Genomic DNA, 22,961 nt, shown 5'->3' with positions numbered 1-22,961 from the left:
ATCCTATAAGTGCTACCCTCAATTCATCTACCCCTTTACCCTCGTGAGGTAAATTGAATGTTATGCACTTCTCCACCAGCTCCTCTCTTTTCATTTTTATATATTCAGCCATGGTGTTTGAGTTCACTCACTCTTTGCCACACACTCTTTGCCAGTCACTCTCACAAGTAATCTTGTTTTGTTATTTCTGTTTGCCACACCACTGTTAGGGATTCTCTAGTATTCGTACCACCGCTACAGCCAACACCTGTGACGTAGTCTCCTTTGTCACCACATGTCTTTGGGACTCTCTTTGGTTCGTATCCCACCGCTACTGCCACCACATGTGACGCCCTTCCCTGGCTCTCCCTGTCAGGTTCCTACCTGCTCATGGTTACTGCCTGTCTCTAGGCACCACCAGGGACTCCACCAGTCCGGACTGTCCTTTTTTATGGTTTCTCTCCCCGCTCTAGCACAGATCTCAACAGATCCCACTGCTAGGCACCACCACCAGTCACGTCCTATAACCAGTATTCCCAGAGACTCTGCCTGAGTCTCCCTCAACTAGGTTACCTCTGTGACTGCGTGCTTAAGCTGTCCCAATCCCTTTGATTTACTCAGACTGCTTATAATTCTGGTTTGCTCTGAATATTTGTGGTGTTATATTCTTCCCTTCACCCGCTGCCACCATTTGTCACTCTTCAGCCTTGGTATTTACCTTACCCTCCCTTCTGGTCTGTGGAACCCCAGCCAAGGATCAGGCCTTTGGTAAACCAAATATATTTATTAAATAACAGAGATAACAAGATTACTTTATAAAGGCACTTAAGCATATGGTTTCATCTATTCCTGAGGTACTGGCCTTAGTATTAATCCGAACTCCACCCTCTCCTCACATCCACCAACTCTCCACACAATCTCCTCTCAAAACCCACCGAAACAACCCTCTCAAGTCCACCAACGTCCACACAGATTTACCTGTCATTCTTCCTTTTATACTGTCAGCCATTTTAAACATTCAGCCAATCATCCAGCATTCTACTGCCCATTCACTCCCCCTTCCTCTTTCATTCTACTTACCATGTATCTCCTATACAAACAGCACTTACCCTATTTACACTAATACAGAAACATCACACTCCTATAGCATACAATTCCACAGGTCAAATATGAGCACAGCATAAAGCATGATGTAATTTAACACAGTTGTCCAGTGGTCTTCCCACCTACCCTGCTGCAAACTGAGTTCAACCATTTCACTTCATAGTTAACTGTCCAGCAAAACCCTAGGTTGCTGAAAAATACACTGTCAATGTAATCTTGCCATTTCACTTTCATTTGTTTTCAACTCATTTTCTTTTCTTTTCTTTCTATCAGGGCTTATCTCCCCAGTTACCTTCCCCGGGTTTCATAGTCTATAGCAAAGCACAGTCACAATCTCAAGCAAAATGAAAATAAGAGGAAAAGAAATTCAACAGGAGAAAATGAATGGCCAACAGCCGAATTTGAGAGTTCACTAAAAGATACTCAACAGGTCTTTCTGGTTCATTAAATAAAGGAGAGATAGAGAAATGCTCTATCTGAAGTATGTTGTTTTTTACTCTGGGCAGTCACTAGAATGCTGTTCATCAAAAGAACACATCCTGAAAATAAGCTTCTTGTTAGAGGAGACTGACATCTTATGGAAGCCTAGGCCAAAAATTTAAAACACTGCTATTACCTGACAACCACTGATGATGATCATTAAAAAGCCAAGAACAATCACAGCAGACACAATTTGAAAAATATGGTATGCTAAGTATTTTAAGAAAATACATTAGAAAAAGCAGGACTAGAAAGCTGGTAACAAGCTAAGAAAATACTTGATTTGTGAACAGACATTAGAGAGATAGAAACTGTTGGGGAGATGGTTTGTTTTTTAAAAAAAATCCTGTTGCAGCAAAGATATTGAAGTCCACCAAATAAAACGATGCTGCAATTTTTGTATATTTGTATTAAAAGTTAATGTTCAACATTGTACCCAAACATGGTGAAATGCTACTCTGGGATATGTTACGCCTGTGGAAACCAAATTGTCAACATCCAATGCATTTTGTAGCATATTGTTCTCTATAAGTATTAAGTATCTGTTCTCTGTAGATTCCTGCTAAGAAAGGTGAAATAGGACAGTGCATGATAATGAAATCAGCATGGGCCTAGTTTGCTCTAACAGCAGTCCTATTCCAGAGATGTGCTGTGCCACCTGGACTTGCATTTATATTAAAATTTGTTTTTTGAAACATTATCAGACAGATGCCTCACCATGAATGCTGTCACTTCGGGCATGTACACACTGAGCTCTCTTCTGACTAAATAGCAACACTCAATAGATTTTGTGCTTTTGGGGCAAAGAAAAAAATACAGAATACTTTAAGAAAAGACACACAAAATATGGTATATATAACACTCCAGGCTTTTATGAAGGGATTAAAATATGACCAGAAACATATCAAATTATATTAATTTCTATGTCAATCTACAGAAAACTGATCTCCCAGTTTTTCATATATTCTAAATTATAGCACCAGTCCATGGTTCTGAGAGTTCTAACAGAAGTTCCAGTGGCCAGAATTTCCCACCCACCCACCTCTAATTGCAGGGGTAATACACATACTTGAACTCTCATCATCTGATTCCTTATCACTCTGCCACACAGAACTGAACTGTGTCCACTTGAAAAGTATTCCACTTGGAGGAATGTAATAGAAACGTTCTGTGTGTGGAGTTTGACCTTGGATGGCAGTTTGAAATCTGCAAGTTGTCACTTGATGTTACAATCGCCAGCATGAAGAAAATGGTCCATTGGACTCACCTGAAGGGTGATTTTCACAGGTACGCCTGCCATCACTTTGGGCTTTACTGCCATCTAGCGTCCAAAGGCAAGAATGCACTGGAGTTAAAACCTGGGCCTCGGGCCCCTCCCACTCCAGTCTTCATTTGTGACGAGTCCGAAGTGGTATATCTGAAAGGAACAAAAGGCCAAAGGCCCCAGCAGCAACGAAAACAGAGAGAAGAAAACCGGAACAGGAAACACTATAGAAATTGCAACCTAAAAATACAGGTTTTAACTGAGGGAAAACAGGACACAACACAAAACCTATAGCAGATAGAATATAAAAATGGAACAAATCATCCAGAAATCCCCCACAAGGGAGGGACGTGATGGCAGGCGTACCTGTGAAAATCACCCTTCAGGTGAGTCCAATGGACCATTTTCCATAGGTAGCCTGCCATCACTTTGGGATGTACCAACGCAGCCCCCTAATAGGGAGGGACTACCAGGAGTTTACGATTCAGAAAGGACATGTTGGAGGACACGTCTCCCAAAGGAGGCATCAGCCGAAGCATAGCGATCAATCTTATAATGCTTCACAAAGGAGTTAGGGGTAGCCCATACCACCCCCCTACATATGTCAGCAAGAGGAGCATTAGTTACAAATGCCGCCGAAGCGGCCGCTGACCTGGTGGAATGAGCCGTGATGTTAGACAGCACTGGCAAATTAAGGGACTGATACGCCAGGGCGATACAGGCCCGTAGCCAACAGGACAAAGTGGTTTTGGAAACCTTTTTCCCCAAAGACCTAGGGTGAAAGGATACAAATAAGGCTTCTGTCTGCTGGATGTCTTGGGTGCGAGAGGTAAATCTTGAGTGCTCTCCTAACATCCAGCGAATGCCAGGCCTTTTCGAGGGGATGGACCGGCTTTGGGCAGAATGATGGAAGCACAATATCCTGGCTACAGTGGAATACTGAGTTGACCTTTGGACAGAAGGATGGGTCCAACCTCAGAATTACTGAGTCCTTATGAAACACGCAGAGGTGACAGGCCGATGACAAGGCCTGTAGCTCCGAGATCCGCCTCACAGAAGTAACAGCAACGAGGAAAAGGACTTTGAAAGATAACAGTCTGAGAGGTACTGAAGCAAGAGGCTCAAACGGAGGGCGCTGTAAGGCTTGCAAGACCTTAGAGAGGCTCTAGGAGGGAAAGTGGTGGCGCACAGCTGGAGAGAGGAGGGACGCCCCTCTTAAGAAGCGTTTGATGAGCGGGTGAGCTCCCAGGGGGGCGGCCGACGAGGAAACGGACAGGATTGAGGAGATGGTGGAGGCATGGTGACGCAGAGTGTTCGGTCGCAGTCCCAATGTCAGACCTCTGTATAGGAACTGTAGAACATGCTGTACAGTGGCGTGAGATGCCGGAAAGCCTTTGGAGGTGCACCAGTTGGAAAAGGCACGCCAAGTACTCTGGTAAATGCGAGTAGTTGATGGTCGTCTCGATGCTAAGATAGTGTCTATCACCCCCTGAGAGAGTCCGGCAGTATTCAACTGCGTCCGTTCAAAAGCCAGGCCGTCAGGCTCAACCAGGTCGGGTCTGGATGCCAAACTGGTCCCTGGGTGAGAAGATCCAGCCTGACCGGAAGGGTCCAGGGATCCGTAACTGACATCGAGAGAAGGTCCGAGAACCAAGGTCTGTGAGGCCAGTATGGTGCTATCAGGAGAATCCGAGCCCCTTCGTGTCGGAGTTTCGTCAATGTCCTGCCCAGGAGGGATATCGGAGGGAAGGCATACAGAAGCCCGCCTGGCCATGGTGCTATCAGCACATCCACTGCTTCCGCCGTCGGCTCTAGTTACCTCGAGAAGTAACGAGGCAGCTGGCAGTTGTGGCTGGAAGCGAAGAGGTCCACCGAGAGGGAGCCAAACTGGAGCTGGAGGAGGTGGAACACTGCCGGATGAAGCTTCCATTCTCCCGGGCTGACCTGCTGCCTGCTGAGCCAATCGGCGGTCACGTTTAGAACCCCGCTGAGATGTTCCGCCCGTAAGGACAATAGATGGTTCTCAGCCCAGTCGAAGATTCGGGTCGCGTCTTCCTGAAGAATCCTGGACCTGGTACCCCCCTGTCTGCTGAGATGAGATTTCACTCAAACATTGTCTGTACGGATGAGTACGTGCTGCAGAGAAAACAGTGGCTGGAAGTGCCGAAGGGCCAGATGAGCAGCCCTGAGCTCCAGCCAGTTTATGTTGTGACTTAGGTCCTCTGTGGACCACACGCCCTGGACGAAGGTGGAGTTGCAATGGGCTCCCCAGCCCAACAGACTGGCATCTGTGGTGATTAAGTCTCTGACTGGTTCCCGAAATGGTGTACCCTTGCTGAGGTGTGCTGTCGTTGCCCACCAGCGGAATGAGTCCTTCAGCGATGGGTCCAGCGGAATCACACGATGGTTGGACTTGGCAATGTCCGCCTGAAAAGGTAGGAGGGCCCATTGTAGAGGTCTCGAGTGATGTCGAGCCCACGGGACGATGTGAATTGTGGAAATCATTGACCCGAGAAGCTGCGCCAGGAGCATGACATCTGCCCCTGAGCGATGTATCAGTAAGGTTGCCATGGCTGTGATGGAGGCAATACGGTCTGGGGACAGAAAAAAACATGGCTAGAGATGTGTCCAGTATGGCCCCCAGGTGCTGGAGGTGCTGGGTTGGCTGCAGATGACTCTTTTCGGCGTTGATCAGCCAGCCGTGAGAGTCTAGGGTCTCTAGGGTGAACTGGAGTTGTCTGTTGGCCAAGTCCTGGGAGCACGCTCGAAGGAGCAGGTCGTCCAGATAGGGGTAAATATGAACCCCCTGTAGACGAAGAAATGCCACCATGGTGGCCATCACTTTGGTGAAGACTCGAGGAGCCGAGGAGAGGCCGAATGGCATGGCACGGTATTGGCAGTGGTGCTGGCCTAGTGAGAATCTCAGGAATCGTCTGTGATCCGGGAAAATTGGAATGTGTAAATAAGTGTCCTTCAAGTCGATGGATGCAAGGAAATCCCCTTGTTGCAGTGCTTCCACAATTGACGCCAGTGACTCCACCTTGAAGCGGCGGTACTTGACAGAGCGGTTGACAAACTTGAGGTCTAAGACCACCCTCCATGAAGAATCTCGCTTGGGGACCGTGAAGAGGACGGAGTAGACGCCTTGCAGCCTTTCAGATGGTGGTACTGGCTCTATAGCGGCTATGTCTAGCAGATGACGTAGGCCATCCTGCATAATCGTCCTGCGTGACTTGGAGACGGGGGAGCACCAAAATCTGTCCGGGGGGGGTCCGCTAAAATTCTATGTTGTACCCCTGGGTGAAGATGACCCTGACCCAAGAGATGTGTGTCAGAGTGAGCCAGGAGCTGGAGAAGAAGGAGAGTCTGCCTCCGATGGGCATAGCGTCAGAACTGCCTGCGCTGACGGGCTCCTCTGCCATAAGAGGCTGAAGGGGCTTGCCTGCCTTGGTATTGGGCTCTGAGCTGGAAGCGTTGTCTGGGCCAGGGTGCCTTGGAGGAACAGAAATCTGTAGACGTGGCATCCCGTCCTCGCCCGCCAGGTCGTCCCCCCTGAAAGGGCTGGAAGGAGCGGTAAGGAGTAAACCGCCGAAATGGTCTGCGGTTGTCTCTTCTGGCTGTGGCTAAGGCAGGCTTATGATTGTCCTTGGGGTCGACCAGGACAGCTTTAAGAGCATCCTCACCAAAGAGCATAGAGCCCGAGTATGGAGCCATGGACAAGTTAGTTCTGGCGGTAGTGTCAGAGTCCCAATGTCGGAGCCATAGGGTTTGATGAGCTACAATTTCAGCCGCAAGGGCCCGTGCACCTTGGTGGGTCGCGTCTAACGTGGCGTCAGCCACAAATGGAGCCGCCTTGTGTAATTTGAGTAGGCCCTTTCATAGCTTGGCGGGATCCGGATTAGGGTCGTCCAGAAGGTCATCGAGCCACATCATGGAGGCCCGTGAGAAGATGGAGGCGGCAGCAGAGGCCCGGATGGAGTGAGCGGATGCCTCGTGGTTCTTTCGTAGGACAAAGTCTAGGGCAAAAAACCAAAACAGAGGCTGGAACCGCCGCAGCAGGCTCCTGGTGAGGAGAGCAAAAAACGCTGTCCTGGGGGTGCGGGAACGGGCGGAGGGCCCACGAGGGAGCCGCAGCCGCAAGCTACCCTACGCCGAGGCCGAATGGGGGGGGGCGCAGCCACAGGACCCCCACACAACGGAAAAGTAGCAGCCGCTGCTTGAGAAGCCTCAGCAACGCACCCCCGAATAACCCCAGACACCAAAAGAGGAGGGGAAAAAACGCCAAGGAGAAGATAAGAAAAAATACTACAAGAAAAAAATACAAGAAAAAATACAAGAAAAAGGGAGGAGTTCCCGATCATAAAAAATGGGAAAAAACAGAATACAGGAAAAATCGCACACCCTCCAAGGGAGGGAGGGAAACAAGGAAAAAGGCCAAATGGAAGAAGGAATAACGACTTATCTACGCTCCGTCCAGCAATCCAACCTGCCTCGGATGAAGGCAAGAATGAAGACTGGAGTGGGAGGGACCCGAGGCCCAGGTTTTAACTCCAGTGCATTCTTGCCTTCGGACGCTAGATGGCAGTAAAGCCCAAAGTGATGGCAGGCTACCTGTGGAAAATGCCATTTTGAGCAGGCCCCAGAAGTAGCTCTTGATACCTGTTATTAACAATAATAATGCTGACATCACATTTTAGTCTTATTCATCTTTACAGTAGTGCTATGAAGTAGGTATAGCATAGGGACCATGATCTGCTCAGCAATACTCAGTCTTCTGATTCCATGAAAAAAGAATCTTGATGAAGAAATGTACACCTTTTTCATAATGGAGATGATATAGCTTAATACCAGCCTTCTGCAACCTGGTGCCCTCCAGATGTTATGGATTACAAGTCTGGTATCCCCATCTACATGGTCAGTAGTCAGGGATATGGGAGTTGTCCAAAACATCTTGAGAGCACCAGGCTGGGAAAGGCTGCTCTATACTAACACTATTGCCCATTAGCCCAAAACTCCACCTAATACTGTATATCCTACCCTGGAGGGCTGTCAAAAGATATCCATCATTTGATATCACAGACTCTGCTAAATTAGATTCAGTTTATGAGGATCCCAAAAGCAGAAGCACTGCTACCCACAGACTTGCGGTCCCAATTCCATGGCCCCCACCCTTAGTTTAGAGGGTCCCTGCTTTCAACCCATATGGGCCTTCACTTTCACTTCCCAGTGCTCCTGTGAGCTGGTGCAACTGGATGCTTTGCCTACCCAGGAGCAAATGAGGAGTGGCTGTAGCAGCTGCCCCCAGCTGCTTCTCAAACAGGGGCAGCTCTGTGAGAGCTGAGGAGCAACAGAAGGAAGCACCACTCAAGCAGCTGCTAGCACACAGTGGCGTCACTAGGGTTGGTGTCACCCAGTGCGGTAACTCATGGTGTCACCCCCATGAACCTCCTCCCGTACCAGACCATACAGAATCCTTAGTAATGTTTTTTGTACTAATGTTACTTGTAAATTGTAATTCCCGTATATCACTGAATGTAATAGCGCGCGCGCGCGCGCAGCGCGCGCGCACACACACACACACACACACACACACACACACACACACACACACACACACACACACACACACACACACACACACACACACACACACACACACACACACACACACACACACACACACACACACACACACACACACACACACAGAGCCAGCTGTGGGATCGTCACACAAACAGCCTAGAACATTTTTTCCCTTCACAAGGACATGCAAAAGATTGAACCCAGCACCCTCTGCATGCAAAGCACGTGCTCAGCCTACCACTGAGATATAGGGTAGAAAAGCACTCACTGTTTTGCTGGCCTGGGGATAATGCTGAGGGCCAGTGGGAACCACAGATGTAATGGGAGGCAGGGAGAAGTGAGTGGGCAAAGAGTGCAGGTGCAATGCCGAGGTGCCGTCTCAGCAAAACTGACGCCAGTCCTAGTGGGTAAGCCCCATTCAACAGGGTGGGATTTACTTCTGAGTAAACATGCACAGGATTGCAAGGTGGAGGGTGCAGCAAATCCCCTCTCCCTCAACCCCAGCTTAGCCCTTCCCTACTTTAAAGTTGACAATGAGGACACTGAACTTGTCAAGGATTATCAGTACCTTGATACCTGTTACCTTGGCACAGTCATTAACCAAAATGGAGACAATAGTCAAGAAATTAGGCTAGGACTGGGGAAGGCAGCTATTGGAGAACTCACATGCAAATATGTATCGCTGAACACTAAAGTCATGGTATTCCCCATCTCTATATATGGATGTGAAAGCTGAACAGTGAAAAAAATGGATAAGAAAAAAATCAGCTTATTTGAAATGTGGTGTTGGAGAACTTTGCACATACCATGGACTGCAGAAAAGGCAAATAATTGGGTGTTAGAACAAATTAAACCAGAACTATCATTACAAGCTAAAATGATGAAACTGAGGTTATCATACTTTGGACACATAAAGACAGGATTCACTAGAAAAGACAATAATGCTGGGAAAAACAGAAGGGAGTAGAAAAAAAGGAAGAACAAACAAGAGATGGATTCATTCCATAAAGGAAGCCGCAGACCTGAACTTACAAGATCTGAACAGGGCGGTTTACAACAGATGTTACTGGAGGTTGCTTATTCATAGGGTTGCCATAAGTCATAATCCACTTGAAGGCACATAACAACAAAAACCTTGACTGAGGATCATTGGTTCATCTAGTTCAGTATTGTCTGCCCTGATTGGCAGAAGCTCTCCAAGATTTCAGGCAGGGGATCTTTTCCAGAAATGTCGGCGATTGAACCTGGGCCCTTCTGCATCCAAGGAAGTGCTCTTCTAATGAGCTTTGTTTCGTTCCCCAAATGGTGAGCCCCCATTCAAAAGAGCCACCACCTGTCCACTGCTGAAGTGTATCCAGGGGGTGGAAGGTGGTGAGCAGCCTCGATGTCAAAGCAGGGGCAGAGAAAGGGCGGATCTTGGTCTTGTTGGAGGCAGGTGTTCGTGGGGGCCATTACTGGCCCTGGGCTCACAGCCCCCCAAAAGTCTGGTGCCAGCCCTAGACTAACCCCTCTCATAACATCAGAGGAGCCTGGCTGCTGGGTCAGGCCAAGAGCCCAGCATCGTGCCCTCAGTGGCCAACCAGAGGCCCCACTGGGAAGCCTGAAAGCAGGCCTCGAGGGCAACAGCAACACTCACCCCCAAATGACATTCCCAGCAACTGGTATTCAGAGACATTTCCTGCCTCCGACAGCGGAGGGAGCAACAGAGCCATCGTGGTCAGCAGCCATTGAGCCTCTAGAAACGTGTGCAACCCGCTTTGAAAGCCATCCAAGTTGGCGGGCATAGAATCATAGAACAGTAGAGTTGGAAGGGGCCTATAAGGCCATCAAGTCCAACCCTCTTTGGCATCCCAAAGTGCAGCCGCTGTTCCCACCCGCCCCATGCAAGGCGGCTTACTCTGCACCAGGACAGCCCCCCCACAAAAAATCTGGAGGTTGCAAGAAAACCAGGCAATGGAAGCAATGGAGTTTGGGCTCTGTTTTGCATGACATTGGATTAGAGTTGATTGCACAGAGAAGCCCTCAGGTTCTTAAAAGGGGTGGAGCCTGGGAGTTTATTCCCCCCCTCCTCCATCCCCTCTTTCCCCACCTTCTTTGCGAAGGAAACTGACCAGGCCGGAACAGGGAGGTGCAATGACCAGACTCAGAAAAGCAGTGGAAGACATGCAGCCTTCTGGTCCTCATTCAGAGGCTGGAACTGGTTTCATTGCCATCATACCTCTTTTATCCCCCCTCCTTCTGTTTCTTTGGACCGGCACCCTTCCGCATTGCTGCTCTCATTTGGGAACCGGAAGTGTTTTGGAGTCTAAGGACCACCCTACCCCTTTGGCCCATTAACCATTAGAGGTCCGTTGACCTTTTCCTCCACCGGAGGAGCCACTCGCTCTCACATTCGTCACTCAATTTGAAAGCAAATCTAGCTGTGAGGCGGCAGGGCGGGCGCTGAGGGAAGAGGGCAGTCGCCGCGCATGCTCCTGATCTCTCTCTCTCTCTCTCTCTCCTCCTTGGCCGCACCTGCTGCTTCCCAGCGGCGGTGCCTAAGGTGGGGGGCGGCTCTGGGTGTCACCCCTGTCTTGTGGTGTCACCCGGTGCAGCCCGCACCCGCCGCACCGCCCTAGTGACGCCTCTGCTAGCACAGCACTTGCTCCTCCTCACTCTGCTTATTGCTCCTGTACGCTGTGGTAAGTGCTGCATTGCCAAGCCCACTGGCCATGCCTGTCTTCACCCACAGAACACATCACAAATTCACAGCCAGGCAAGCCAGACACCCAAAGGAGGTGGCACCAGTGCAGGCCGCACTCCTGCAACTACAAGAAGACAGCCACTCAGTCTTTCCCGCTGCAACAACAAAAGTAAACCAGGGAGATGGGAAGAGGGAAAGAGAGAGATCTGCAGAAAAAAAGAAATGCAGCAGCCAGCATTGGAGTTTGAAGCGCAGCCTCTCTGATCTTATTGCCATAATTCTGATATAGTGTTCCTTTTCCCCCTCTGCCTCACCTCCCAACCAAGAATCTCCCACCCAATCTGGTGGAAAGCAGTGAGGATACTCAGGACAGAAATCAGGACAATGATGGCCTGCTGGGACAAGAGGTCTAAGGTATGTGAGGACAGAGGCACGGAGTGCTTTAAAATATTTTCCTCTTGGGCTGTTGCTCCTATTTTCTTTTTTAAAATTAGGATCTAAGGTTAAGCAACCTTCATCTGTCTCTAGTAAGAATTAAAAGGATGGTTCACAGGAGATGTAAAGGATGAGCCAGGATGGGCCAGCCCAAAGCCAGACCAGGCTACATGATTCTGGAATACATCTGGTGTGTATATTACTACTATGGGAAGGAAACACAGCAAGGTCTTCAGACTACTCCCCATTCCTGTGTCCTTATCAAAAGACATCTGTGCTCCAAACGCTCCTGTATTTTCCAGCAATAACCAGGCCATATGGAGGTGCAGGGTGTGAAGGGGGAGAACCCAGAAGAACTTTACTAGTTTTTATAGTACAAATATGTGTTACTGTGGTTGAAGGAACCACAATATTATGCTTATGAGAAGTTCCACTAAGCTCCCTTTTGTAGCTATTTACATCTCCTTCTTTTCATCTTCATACCAACCCTGTGAGGTAGGTTAGGCTGAGAGTTGATAATTGATCCAAGGCAGTGAGCAAAAACAATGATGAGTATAAAATATGAAACTGCAAGCGCTCAGGGTATTTTTGTTTGTTTACCAAGATTGGCAAAGTGGGTATGGCTGTATTTTGCTATAAAATACCAGAAGTGGAATGTAACAGCAAAAGCATGGTAGGGGAAAGGGATGCCTATTTTCCTGGCTTTGTGTATGTCTCTAATCTAGTGAATGTTGCATTACATTTTTATCCTGGGTCTCCTGAGTCCTACAGCTTATCCACATGAGAGCATAACTTGGTGGTAAAGACGCTGTTTTTACCTCCGTTTTCTGTTTGCACCGTCTACAGTAAGGGATCAATGCCATCTGCAAACACAGAGAACAGGATGCTGGACTAGATGGGCCACTGGCCTGATCCAGCAGGCTCTTCTTATGTTCTTATGTTCACAGTGTTTTCTAGTCACACTTGAGGGGAAGCATCAATCAAGCAGTTTCCTAAAGACTGAACCCTCTAATTTAACATTTCCACTCCCTCTGTTTACCTTGCAACCAAGCATACTCAGTTTGATCTACCAGTAAATTTCATTTTGGGGGAAAAAACAACCTGGAAGTGCAATTATTTATATTTTCACTGGTACAATACAGATGAATACAAACCTTTGTTTGAGCAGTGTTATGCTTTTGTGCACAAGTTGGAGGGAAAAGAAAAGAAAGGCACCATTTACAGCAACATCAAAGAAGCTTACAGAACAGGAGAGAGAAGCAGAAGTTTCTCTTCATCCCACAGGAAATGAAATTAATGAAGGGAGAAGGAGGGAGTGGGCGTGGAGAGGGGAACGATTGACACACCCACCTAAAAGCATCGGAGCACAGCATCTGCAAGCCCTAGGGATACAGAGTGGAGATGTTTTTTCCTTCCCTTTTTGGATTATCAGAGGATTGGATTAGTACGAATTTACAAGGGGGAAACTGTGTTATAGCTTCTGTTGGCCAGTAACGTCATGCAAACCATGCAAATTAAAAGGGGATGCAAATATCACCACACGCAGTAAATCACTGTGTGGATAAATCCCTAATCTGGTACACTAAGCACTACACCATAAAGACTAGGGTGGGTTTTTTTTGCTTGCAATCTTAAAAACACACTATGGAATAATCTCTATTGAATAAAGTGTGAGTTACTTCTGAGTAAATATGCCTAGGATCTGATTGCAATCACCACATACAGTATGTTTATCCATGGAGAGGGTGGAGTGGGATGAGACACGTTTGGAGTTATGGGCAGCTGTTGTACTTGGGAAACAATGAGCATCGGAAGCAGTTAAGGGAGGCCTGATGCATGAAGGCTGAAGTAAATAAAGCTTGGATTGTTTCTCCTTGCTTGCTACATTTGGTTAATTTCTTATTCTTTTGATTGTAATTTGCTTTAATTGTTTTTAATAATGTATTTTAAAGTTGTAACCTGCCCTGGGACCTCATGGTGAAGGGCTGGTAAGAAACTAAAACAATCATCATCCTAATCTACAGGTATTTTCATAACGACAAAAGTGGGGTTATCTCCCAAGTGGGTCTGCAAAAAGGAAATTGGCAGAGCAATCCAACTGTCAGGAAGCCAGTGGAGGGGGGCTGGTGGAGGAGGAACCAGCGGAAAGCTCCGCAGGATCCTCCTCCCGCTCAGAAGCTGCTCTCCCAGCTGAATGTGGGCTCCGTTGGGAGCCACACGAATGAGCTGGCTGGGAAGCGCTGGCTCCGGCAAAGAGGCTTCCCATGGAGTAAGCACCCTCCATAGGCCTGAATGGATTTTTTTAAAAAAAATCATTCTGCCAGCTTGCAAGGGGATCTGAACCCAGGGGAGGAGTCTGAACGTGAGAAGGATCTCACATAACCCCCCCCCCGTAGCTTCACTCCCCACACCTCTGGGATGTTCCATTTTGGGGGCTCCCGCCAGCCCTCCATCTACCAGGCTGGTCATCTCCAGCAGACCCCTGGTGGTGTTGGCAGGCTCTTGGTGAAGCCACATCTCTGCCATAGCAGAGGGCTGCTGCTGGCAGAGCCGGCACAGCCAGGAGCCTCCCGCACAGCCAGCACTCCATGGCATCCAACTCACCCCAGCCCAGGGAAAATGTGAGTTGGATTGTGCCCTAAATCAGATCTCACAATGAGGATATTCAAAAGCAGTATCATTGTATACTTCACAATTAAAGTAATAATGTCACTTCCGAAAGGCGTGTGTATAAGTCTGGGTTCTAAAATTACCTAGATGCAACACTGCTCAAAAGCTTACAGAGGCATCTCAATATTTTAAGAATATTTTTCCTTTGACTACAACAGTGCATTTCAAACTTTTTACTTTCAGAGGATTTCACACTGACCTGTCTGCCAATGAAATTCTGCACAACCCCTCCCTGTATCCCTGTGCGTTGCAGCATATTCTGAGGAATTTTCCATGTTTTGCAAAAGATGCACTGCTCAGTCCAGCTCCATCTCACCATCAAAGGCTCACAGTCCTCACTAAAACACACATTGCCCCTCTCTTGCAGCTGTACATTGCTGAGAATGATAGGTCAACAGTAGTGAGCATACTGTCCTTCAAAGAAGCTTGTCTGCCAGTACTGACCTTCTGATTGACAAATCCTTTGATAAATTTCTAAGGAATCCCAATAGTTGAAAACTACTGGTCTAGAACACTAGGTGAGCATTCATACAAAGCTGAAATGAATCCCTTACCATCTACTGGAGTTAGAGGGACCCTCCGATCACTCTGGGCGGAACCAGGTACTAGTCCAGATCCAGGCCTCCGTAGGAATGGCAGCCTTATCTCAAAATCTCCTGGTTTTTCTTCTGACAATGTTCCATCAAGATTGTCAATCTGAGGAGGCTTAAGTCTATTGGTATAGGGGGAAGACTCTTTAGTCCTGCTAACAGAAGAACTTCCATCATGATTTTTTGCTGCCACTTTCTGAGTGATATATGCATTTAATGCTGCCAGTAGAGCTTTTCGGTCAAATTCTTCATCTAGTTTTAGTGGAAATTTATTTATCTGTGGTCGGCTGAAGGTTTTCACTGGGAGGTTTTCAGTATATTTTGAATGGGCTGCTGCTGAATGGGTCAAAGCAGACGTTTTTCCTTTGGAATTCTGCACCATGTAGTTGATGATGGTGTCAGGAGGGATGTTATCAGCCTAGAAGAAAAAGGAAAGTTGTATTAGAATTATTATGTCAGCCCCTTCTATTCAGCCAACATGGGGGCTTCATAAGAATACATATAACGGAGTCTCTTGCTTTAACATCAATATTTAGACAGGGTAATGGTAGTCCACACACTCTGTACAAATCAGTGCTGGATTCTGCAACATATATTAAGTATTATGCACATTTGCCTAGGTCTTAATTTGTGCTGGTGCACAGAAACATTTTCCATAGAGTTCAAAACCTATATTTGCACACACAAGAGCTAAAATTTCCTTTTAAATATAATGAAAATTGTTTCTCAGGTTTATCCCCCCCCTAAAAAGACACCTGCAGAGGTTCAAAGGCCCACTGGATGCCATGAAAGTGAACAGGAGGAAGAGTGGTCCCACTCACTGCCCTGATAAAAAGGAGAAGCACTGTACCTAGACTAAATCCTAGTATCAGAGACGTGTCTCTGTGTACCAGTGCTAGGATCCTTATGCTAAAGCCTATTACCACTTTCTTATTATACTAAGCAAGTTGCCAGAAAATCAGCATTCATGTTAAACATCCTGTGAGCTATTACGATAAAACATAAATGACTTTAAAATAATAAGTTATAGTTTTCAAGCTTATCTCCTTTATATTTATCTATGATTGTTTGACAATTGGATGTCACTATATTCCCATAAAATAAGGAAGAAATAAACTGAATGTGAGGTCCTACATATATTGTACTGTACATTTGCATGGATAAGTGATGAGGAAATAATAACAAACTGGCATTAATGTAATTTTTTAAATGTAAAGTAGCTCTCAAAGTCTAAAAATGAGAGTTGATTCCAGGGACCACATGCAGAGTTCCACATGCACAACTCAACTTTTCTCCCTCCCCGCCATGAAATTCTTTGTCCCACCCAAGATGCTCCTGAAGGTCAAGGACCCCTCTATAATGGGATTAAATGTGAGGTAAATGGCTGTTGCTGGAAAGGAAAATAACTATCCCTTCTCCTGGCAAGCAGGAATGTTTTCTGCTCATACATGGGGCTCTTTGCACACCAGCACTATACTCTGAAGACGCGACCAAATTCAAACAGCCAACAAAGGTGACATCAAAGACTGTTACTGTACACAAACCTTACGAGACAGTTAGCAAAAGGTACAATCAGGATAATCAAGGGTGGATTTTAAACACACTATTCAAAGAGTGTCTGAATACTCTCAAATATTGGGAGATTTGTGATTTCCCTGAGCCTCCTGTATAGGGTTGCCATATTCCAGTTCCACAAATCCGGGCAGGCTAATTTGCATATTATGCATATTATTTGCATATTATGCATATTATTTGCATATGCATATTAATATTTGGATTGTCTGGTTGTTTTGTTTTTGTGCCCAGGAATTACCACCAAAAACTGGGGAAAGATGTGAGAAATCCTTTTTTAAAAAGCAACATTTTCAGCCTTAAATGCCTAGACTCTAGTTTCCAACACTATGGAGTATTGATTGATTGATTATATATTCTGCCCTTCTGCTGTTAAAAACAGAGCTCAGCACAGCTTACAAATATAATAAAAACAATAAAAATACACAATCAATATAAAAACATAATAAAAACACAAAATAGCAACAAACATAAAGTAAGTCAGGGCAGCAGTACGGTTAACCATATATGATATATTTCAAAGATGTGGTGGGTGGAGAAAAATAAGAAGCCAACATGTTAGGAAAAGGAGTCTTTCACGCCACATGCTCAGTTCTAAATACTGTTGCAGCAAGTTTTACAAGTTCCTCCAGTATTCCACTGATGCAGGCACTCAGACATTCAAAGTATCTGTATGTTTCTTAGGTTTTATAAAAGCAGAGCTTTGCTTAACTCAAAATTTCTTCTCCCTTTGATCAACCACATTTACACAGGTTCCACCTCCATACTCAAAATGAAACTGAGCCTGGAAGTGTACAACAACCCCACACATACCTTGCTAATTAGATTACCAATGCCAGGATGTCTGTCTTATCGACTACTCTCCTGCTCCCCCCCCCCCCGGGCATCATGAAAGACCCAGTCCTGGGCTCAGAAAGAAAATAAATATCTGGTCCTCTTCAAAGTACGGATAAGCCTCTTGTTTTAATTAAAATAGTAATTATAAATTCTTGCTCTTATCATTAATGGGAGTTAATTATCTTGCATATGCTGCTGTTGCTTCTATGGCTGTAATGGAGTGAGGTTAAAGATAAGTGAAATGCAAATAGGAAAAAACAACACAAAAGGCAGTAACACTTTCCTAAATGTAATACCATACCAACCACAACAAGATTCCTATGAGTAAGGCAGAAAACTCAGCATCCCACAACCAGTCAGGATTCATAACCAAAAACCCAAACTAAAAAAATCCTAGCAGCCAGTCAGCCAAGGTCACAGAAATCCCCATGCAGCACAACCTGACCTGGGGACTGCAGTTATTGCAGAATGCGGCAGCACAATTGCTGACATGAGTGAGATTCTATCAGCACATAATACCTGTGCTCTGAAATCTGCATTGGTTGCTGATTTGCTACCAGGCCAAGTTCAAGCTGTGCTTTCCATGTTATGGGTGCCACATAGTACTTGTTCTGCTCTTGTAAGAAATCAGTCCTGTAAAGTGGCAGCACCTACACTTTGGAACTCCTTGCCTATTGACATTAGGCAGACGCCTCTTTTCAGCATCTGCTAAAATCAGTTTTCTTGAGGCAAGCCTCTCCAGGCATGTGGAAGCTATTGTGTTTTTAAATCTGTTTTCTCATTGTTCGTTTTATTATTTTGAATGTTTTTAAGTATCTGTCCTTAATGCTTTTGCCAATAATTTTATTGTTTTAATTCTTTCTGTAAACCGCTTTGAGATTTTTTACAATAAAGCCGTATATAAATGTTGTAAATAAAAATAAATAAATGTTGGAGTCACTGTGGCTCTTGAGTCTCTTTCCACTTTTAGGAACCAAGGAATCTGCCTTATACTGATTCAGGCCATTTCGTACCATGATTTCTTAAATGTAATACCATACCAACCACAACAAGATTCCTATGAGTAAGGCAGAAAACTCAGCATCTCACAACCAGTCAGGATTCCTAACCAAAAACCAAAAATATGATAAATGAAGAAATATTTATATAAGCATGACTATCAAATATATTTATTATTTACACAAACTGTAAAGATATTTATAGTGCAATCCTAGGTTTATTTATTCAGAAGCAAGTCCCAATGTATTCAGTGGGGCTTACTCAAACAGGGACAGAACTGCAACCTCAAGTGATAAGCAACTTCATTCACACAACCCAAAATTCTGAATCATGCCACTTTACGCTCTTTTGCAACTGTTTATACTTGTTTTTATGGTTATTGGATTTTAAATGGCTTTATTTCTTGTTGTGAGCTGCCTTGGTTTCCAACCCTACCTCACAGGGGTGTTGGAAAGACTCCATACACGCACACGCACACACTGCAGATGTATAAATACATACAGCCCATATAATAGTTTATTGTCAAACCAGTTGGTCATTGCAGAAAAATCAGTATTAGTTTTAAAAAAATCAGTATTACTTTCCTACAGAATAAAACTGTAATACCTAAGTAAGCCCTGCCTACTTGCTTTAAAATAGGACTGGGGAGGGGGGGGGGACAGAAAGAGAACACAAACACAATTCTTTTTTATATTCACTCCAAAGTCCCATTGATTTTCAGCACATTCATGACCATGTCTACTCAAAAGTAAGTCCTATTGAATTCAATGGGATTTACTCTGGGTATATGGGATTAGCAATGCTTTTACCCCCACAAAAGCAAGTATTGGGAAGGTTTTCAAAACACTACCCAGGATCTGACTCCTGTACACAAAAGGAAAAAAAACTGAAATGTATATACTTACCCAATTTATGAGATTTTCAGATAAACGGGGGGAAACCACCATTTTGTTTTCTAGACACTGCCTCAGGTCAATGAAACTGAAACACAATCCTGGGTTCACTGATTGGCTGCAATCCTGAACGGGCGGGATTAAAGCTATGAAGTGCTATGCAGTACTGTTTAAAGAAAGATTTAACAGTTGGAAGGCGGCTGACGTTTTTATGTATATCTCGAGAACCGGACCACCTAGAAACTTAATTTTTAAAAAAATTAAAGCTGAGAATCCGGGCGACCTAAGGGGCTAGCCAGGCGCCGGGTGGCGTGCAAAGAATCCGGGTAAGACCTGGCTAACCGGACAATATGGCAACCCTACTCCTGTAAGCAAACAAGTATATCAAGAAGAACACAGACATTCCAGCAGTTTCATACAAATTAGATACAACTGTCAACTACAGGCTAAGCTGGTATTAGGAGAGGACCAGCAGTCTCTCGGTAGCTTGACAGGTCACAATACTGGCAGCCTGGAATGCTTTTTGGAAAATCCTAATTAAAAAATATGGTATCAACAGCAGTAAGCCTAGTTTGAAAGCATCCTCACTTCTGGCAGACAATCTAAAGTCATAGAGACAGAAAAAATTAGAGTCACATACAGTCTGAAGTTCCAATATTACAGTGAAAGCCACAATTTACCATAATTCACAGACCTGCACTGCTCTTTTCCTTGGCATCTCTGTGGTGAAAGCCCCATAGAGCTTCCACTGGAAAACAGAGAAGAAAATTAATTCTATGTTGTACTGGAAATGCCAAGAAGGACTGCAGTGGATTATGTCCCTTAACTAAAGTTAGCCAGACCTGGCTAACTTTAGGCAAAGGGATACAATCCAATGCAGTCCTTCTTGGCACTTCCAGTCCTTGTTTCACAATAAGTCTCTTCAATTTTCAGATGATGAAATTCCTAAAGATAAATGGAATACAATAGGTATAAAACAGAAAGGTACAGACTGAAATCTCCTTGAAGATTTAGAATAGGTAAATAATGCAGCAGCAGAATTATGTGTTCTTAGAAAACAGCAATCCCAAGCCATACAACACAGCTACTCTATTAAATAGTATAAGGAGAATTTTTTCTATTTTCTGCAGAGAGGTGAGATGCACAGCATTACAGCTTAGAATTCTCTTCTAAATATATTAATTTTTTAATCAAAGAATTAAGATCTTTTGTGTTAGTACCATTTCATCTGCTCTTTTTATTCTAGTTCAATACCCCTGGACACAACTAATTTGCCTTAATCAAAATAAGATGAAATTCACAGGGTAACCCCACAGCAGGAATTTTTATTTTTTTACAAATCTAATTGTGATTAATGACAAGGATTTTTGTAAATTCATTTTGCTGGCAGTATTAGCTGTATGGCACTGGAAATAGCTAACAGGGGATATAAGGGAGCAAAAAAAGAGAGCTGGAGGGAACAGGCTAGGAACAGCAACAACATGAACATATAACAAATGAGGTTTGATAATTTGAGCCAGAGAGTAATGTTATTTGACCATAGTAGAAGAAAAAGTGAAACATTTGGAACTACTCCAACTTGTGACTGGAATTGAACAGGAAAGGGCTATAGTTTCCTTTTTAAAAAGTTAGTTGTAACTTAGCTTAAATCCCATTGATTTCATTGGGAACTAAGTGCAACTAACGGGGAGCACAATTCTAACTCTACCTTGGGGCTGCTCAAGGAGATGGAGCCTGCTGGCTTTCGCCACTTATGGAAGGAGGTGGGGGCAATTGTTTCTTCTTTCTGCACCAGCTCCAGGCTGGCACAGCAGAGGGCCTGGATTTGGCCTCTCTCCAACGTGAGCCTGCTTAAGAGCCAGTAGATCCTTGGCTACCCTTACGCTGCCCCTGAAAAATCCCATTTGGGGGCCTTGTGCTGGCTGCCACTCGCAATAGCCCCAAAGTAGTCCATGCCTTTGTTGGACACAGCAGGGACTTCTGCAGCAGTGGAGCCCCTTGCCAGCAGAGTCTGGTGGAGAGACATTGCTGCTTAATCCTACCCCCTTCCTCTTTAGCAAAACTGACTGGGGTTAGGATTGCCTCCTTAGTCTGATTATTTTGTTTAAAAGGACAAGCTTTGATGGCATATAACATATCAACCTTGCTGCAGCTAAGTAGGTCTGGGTCTGGTTGATGCCAAATGGTAGACTATCCAAGAATCCAATGTATGCTGCCCTGAGTTCCATAATGAAATATAGGATGAGATATGAATATAAAGTAAAATATACATTGTTTAGCAGATGGACCTACCATTTAATCAGATTTTGTCACCGTCTTAAGATTTTTAACCTATTTGTTAACTGTGAGACATCACTGCCTTTATTGAGGGTGAGCTTAAATTTTTGATTCTAAAGAACATTTCACTTGACCCATCATAGATGATGTAGATGACCTAGATAATACTGGATGAACAATAAAAAAGAAAATGAATTACTTTGAGACATGTACATTAACTTAAAGTCAGGTTGACTATGACATACTACTCACTATGATTTACTTAAGCAATGGACCCTTCAAAAAGAAATGTCACAGAAGTGCACATTATTTTATCCCTTAAAGACTCTTAGAATATTAGACTATCCACATCTAAGTGCGGGGAAAATAGTTTTTCAGCTGCCATCACACAAAATTATGGTGCACTAGATAAAAACTGTTATTAATAATAGCTGAACCACCTTAAGACTCTACAGACCACTCAAGTTAAAACACTCCCACTTAAAATAACACTGGTTACAATCATAAGGATTCCTTGACATTAGAGGCTTTGATGTAGTCTCAGGGGAGGGGCATATTGAAAGCCCCCTGATGCAAGGATTCCATATCTAGCACCCACTATTCTTCTTCCCAAAGACAACATGACATGGAAATCAGCCATGAGTACCTTCATTACAGGATAAGAAATGGACATAAAAGAATATAAATTGCATCCTTGCACATCTTTATTTACTGAATAGCTGCCATGATTGTGAGAACTATACCACATACAGTTCATGACTTGTATCCTATATCCATGGATACACAGGAAAATCCTGACTGCATGAGCTGGTTCAAACTAAAATTTAATTAAGATGATCTTCTATTCGCTCTAATTATTTCATGCAAACTTTAGACGATGCTGTAACATTAAACATTAAAGAAGAAAGCACAAAAGCAGGACTGCAGCTGAATGTCAGGAAGACTAAACTAATGACAACAAAATATTTATGTAACTTCAAAGTTGACAATGAAGACATGGAACTTGTCAAGACTTATCAATACCTTGGCACAGACATTAATCAAAATGGAGACAATAGTCAAGAAATTAGAAGAAGGCTAGGACTGGGGAGGGCAGCTATGAGAGAACAAGAAAAGATCTTCAAATGCAACAATATATATCACTGAACACTAAAGTCAGGATCATTCAGACCATGGTATTCCCGATCTCTATGTATGGATGTGAACATTGAACAGTGAAAAAAGCAGATTAAGAGAAATATCAACTCATTTGAAATGTGGTGTTGGAGGAGAACTTTGCGGATACCATGGACCACAAAAAAAGACAAATAATTGGCCATAATCTTGAATACTGCATCCAGTTCTGGTCTCTGCACTTCAAGAAGGATGCAGACAAACTTGAACAGGTTCAGAGGAGAGCAACAAGGATGATCAGGAGGCTGGAAACAAACCCCTATGACGAGAGACTGACAGAACTGGGCATGTTTAGCCTGGAGAAGAGAAGACTGAGGAGAGATATGAAAGCACTCTTCAAGTACATGAGAGGTTGTCACATAAAGGAGGGCCAGGATCTCTTCTTGATCATCCCAGAGTGCAGGGCATGGAATAATGGGCTC

At 44.7% G+C, this 22,961-nt stretch overlaps 1 protein-coding gene across 1 annotated transcript in view; it reads right to left on the bottom strand.

Annotated features, from left to right (window-relative positions):
- The window catches only part of PTPRN2 (protein tyrosine phosphatase receptor type N2), a 1,065,701-nt gene that overhangs the window by 667,174 nt on the left and 375,566 nt on the right, over window positions 1-22,961 (bottom strand). The window contains exon 6 of the mRNA XM_061585692.1: window positions 14,753-15,206. Within this exon, the coding sequence (XP_061441676.1) occupies window positions 14,753-15,206 (454 nt within the window). The remainder of the gene's footprint in view (window positions 1-14,752; window positions 15,207-22,961) is intronic.

This window comes from Rhineura floridana, chromosome 10 (assembly GCF_030035675.1).
Source record: "Rhineura floridana isolate rRhiFlo1 chromosome 10, rRhiFlo1.hap2, whole genome shotgun sequence".
NCBI lineage: Eukaryota > Metazoa > Chordata > Lepidosauria > Squamata > Rhineuridae > Rhineura > Rhineura floridana.
The sequence above is the reverse complement of the archived record's forward strand: the minus strand, read 5'-3'. Positions and strand labels throughout refer to the sequence as shown.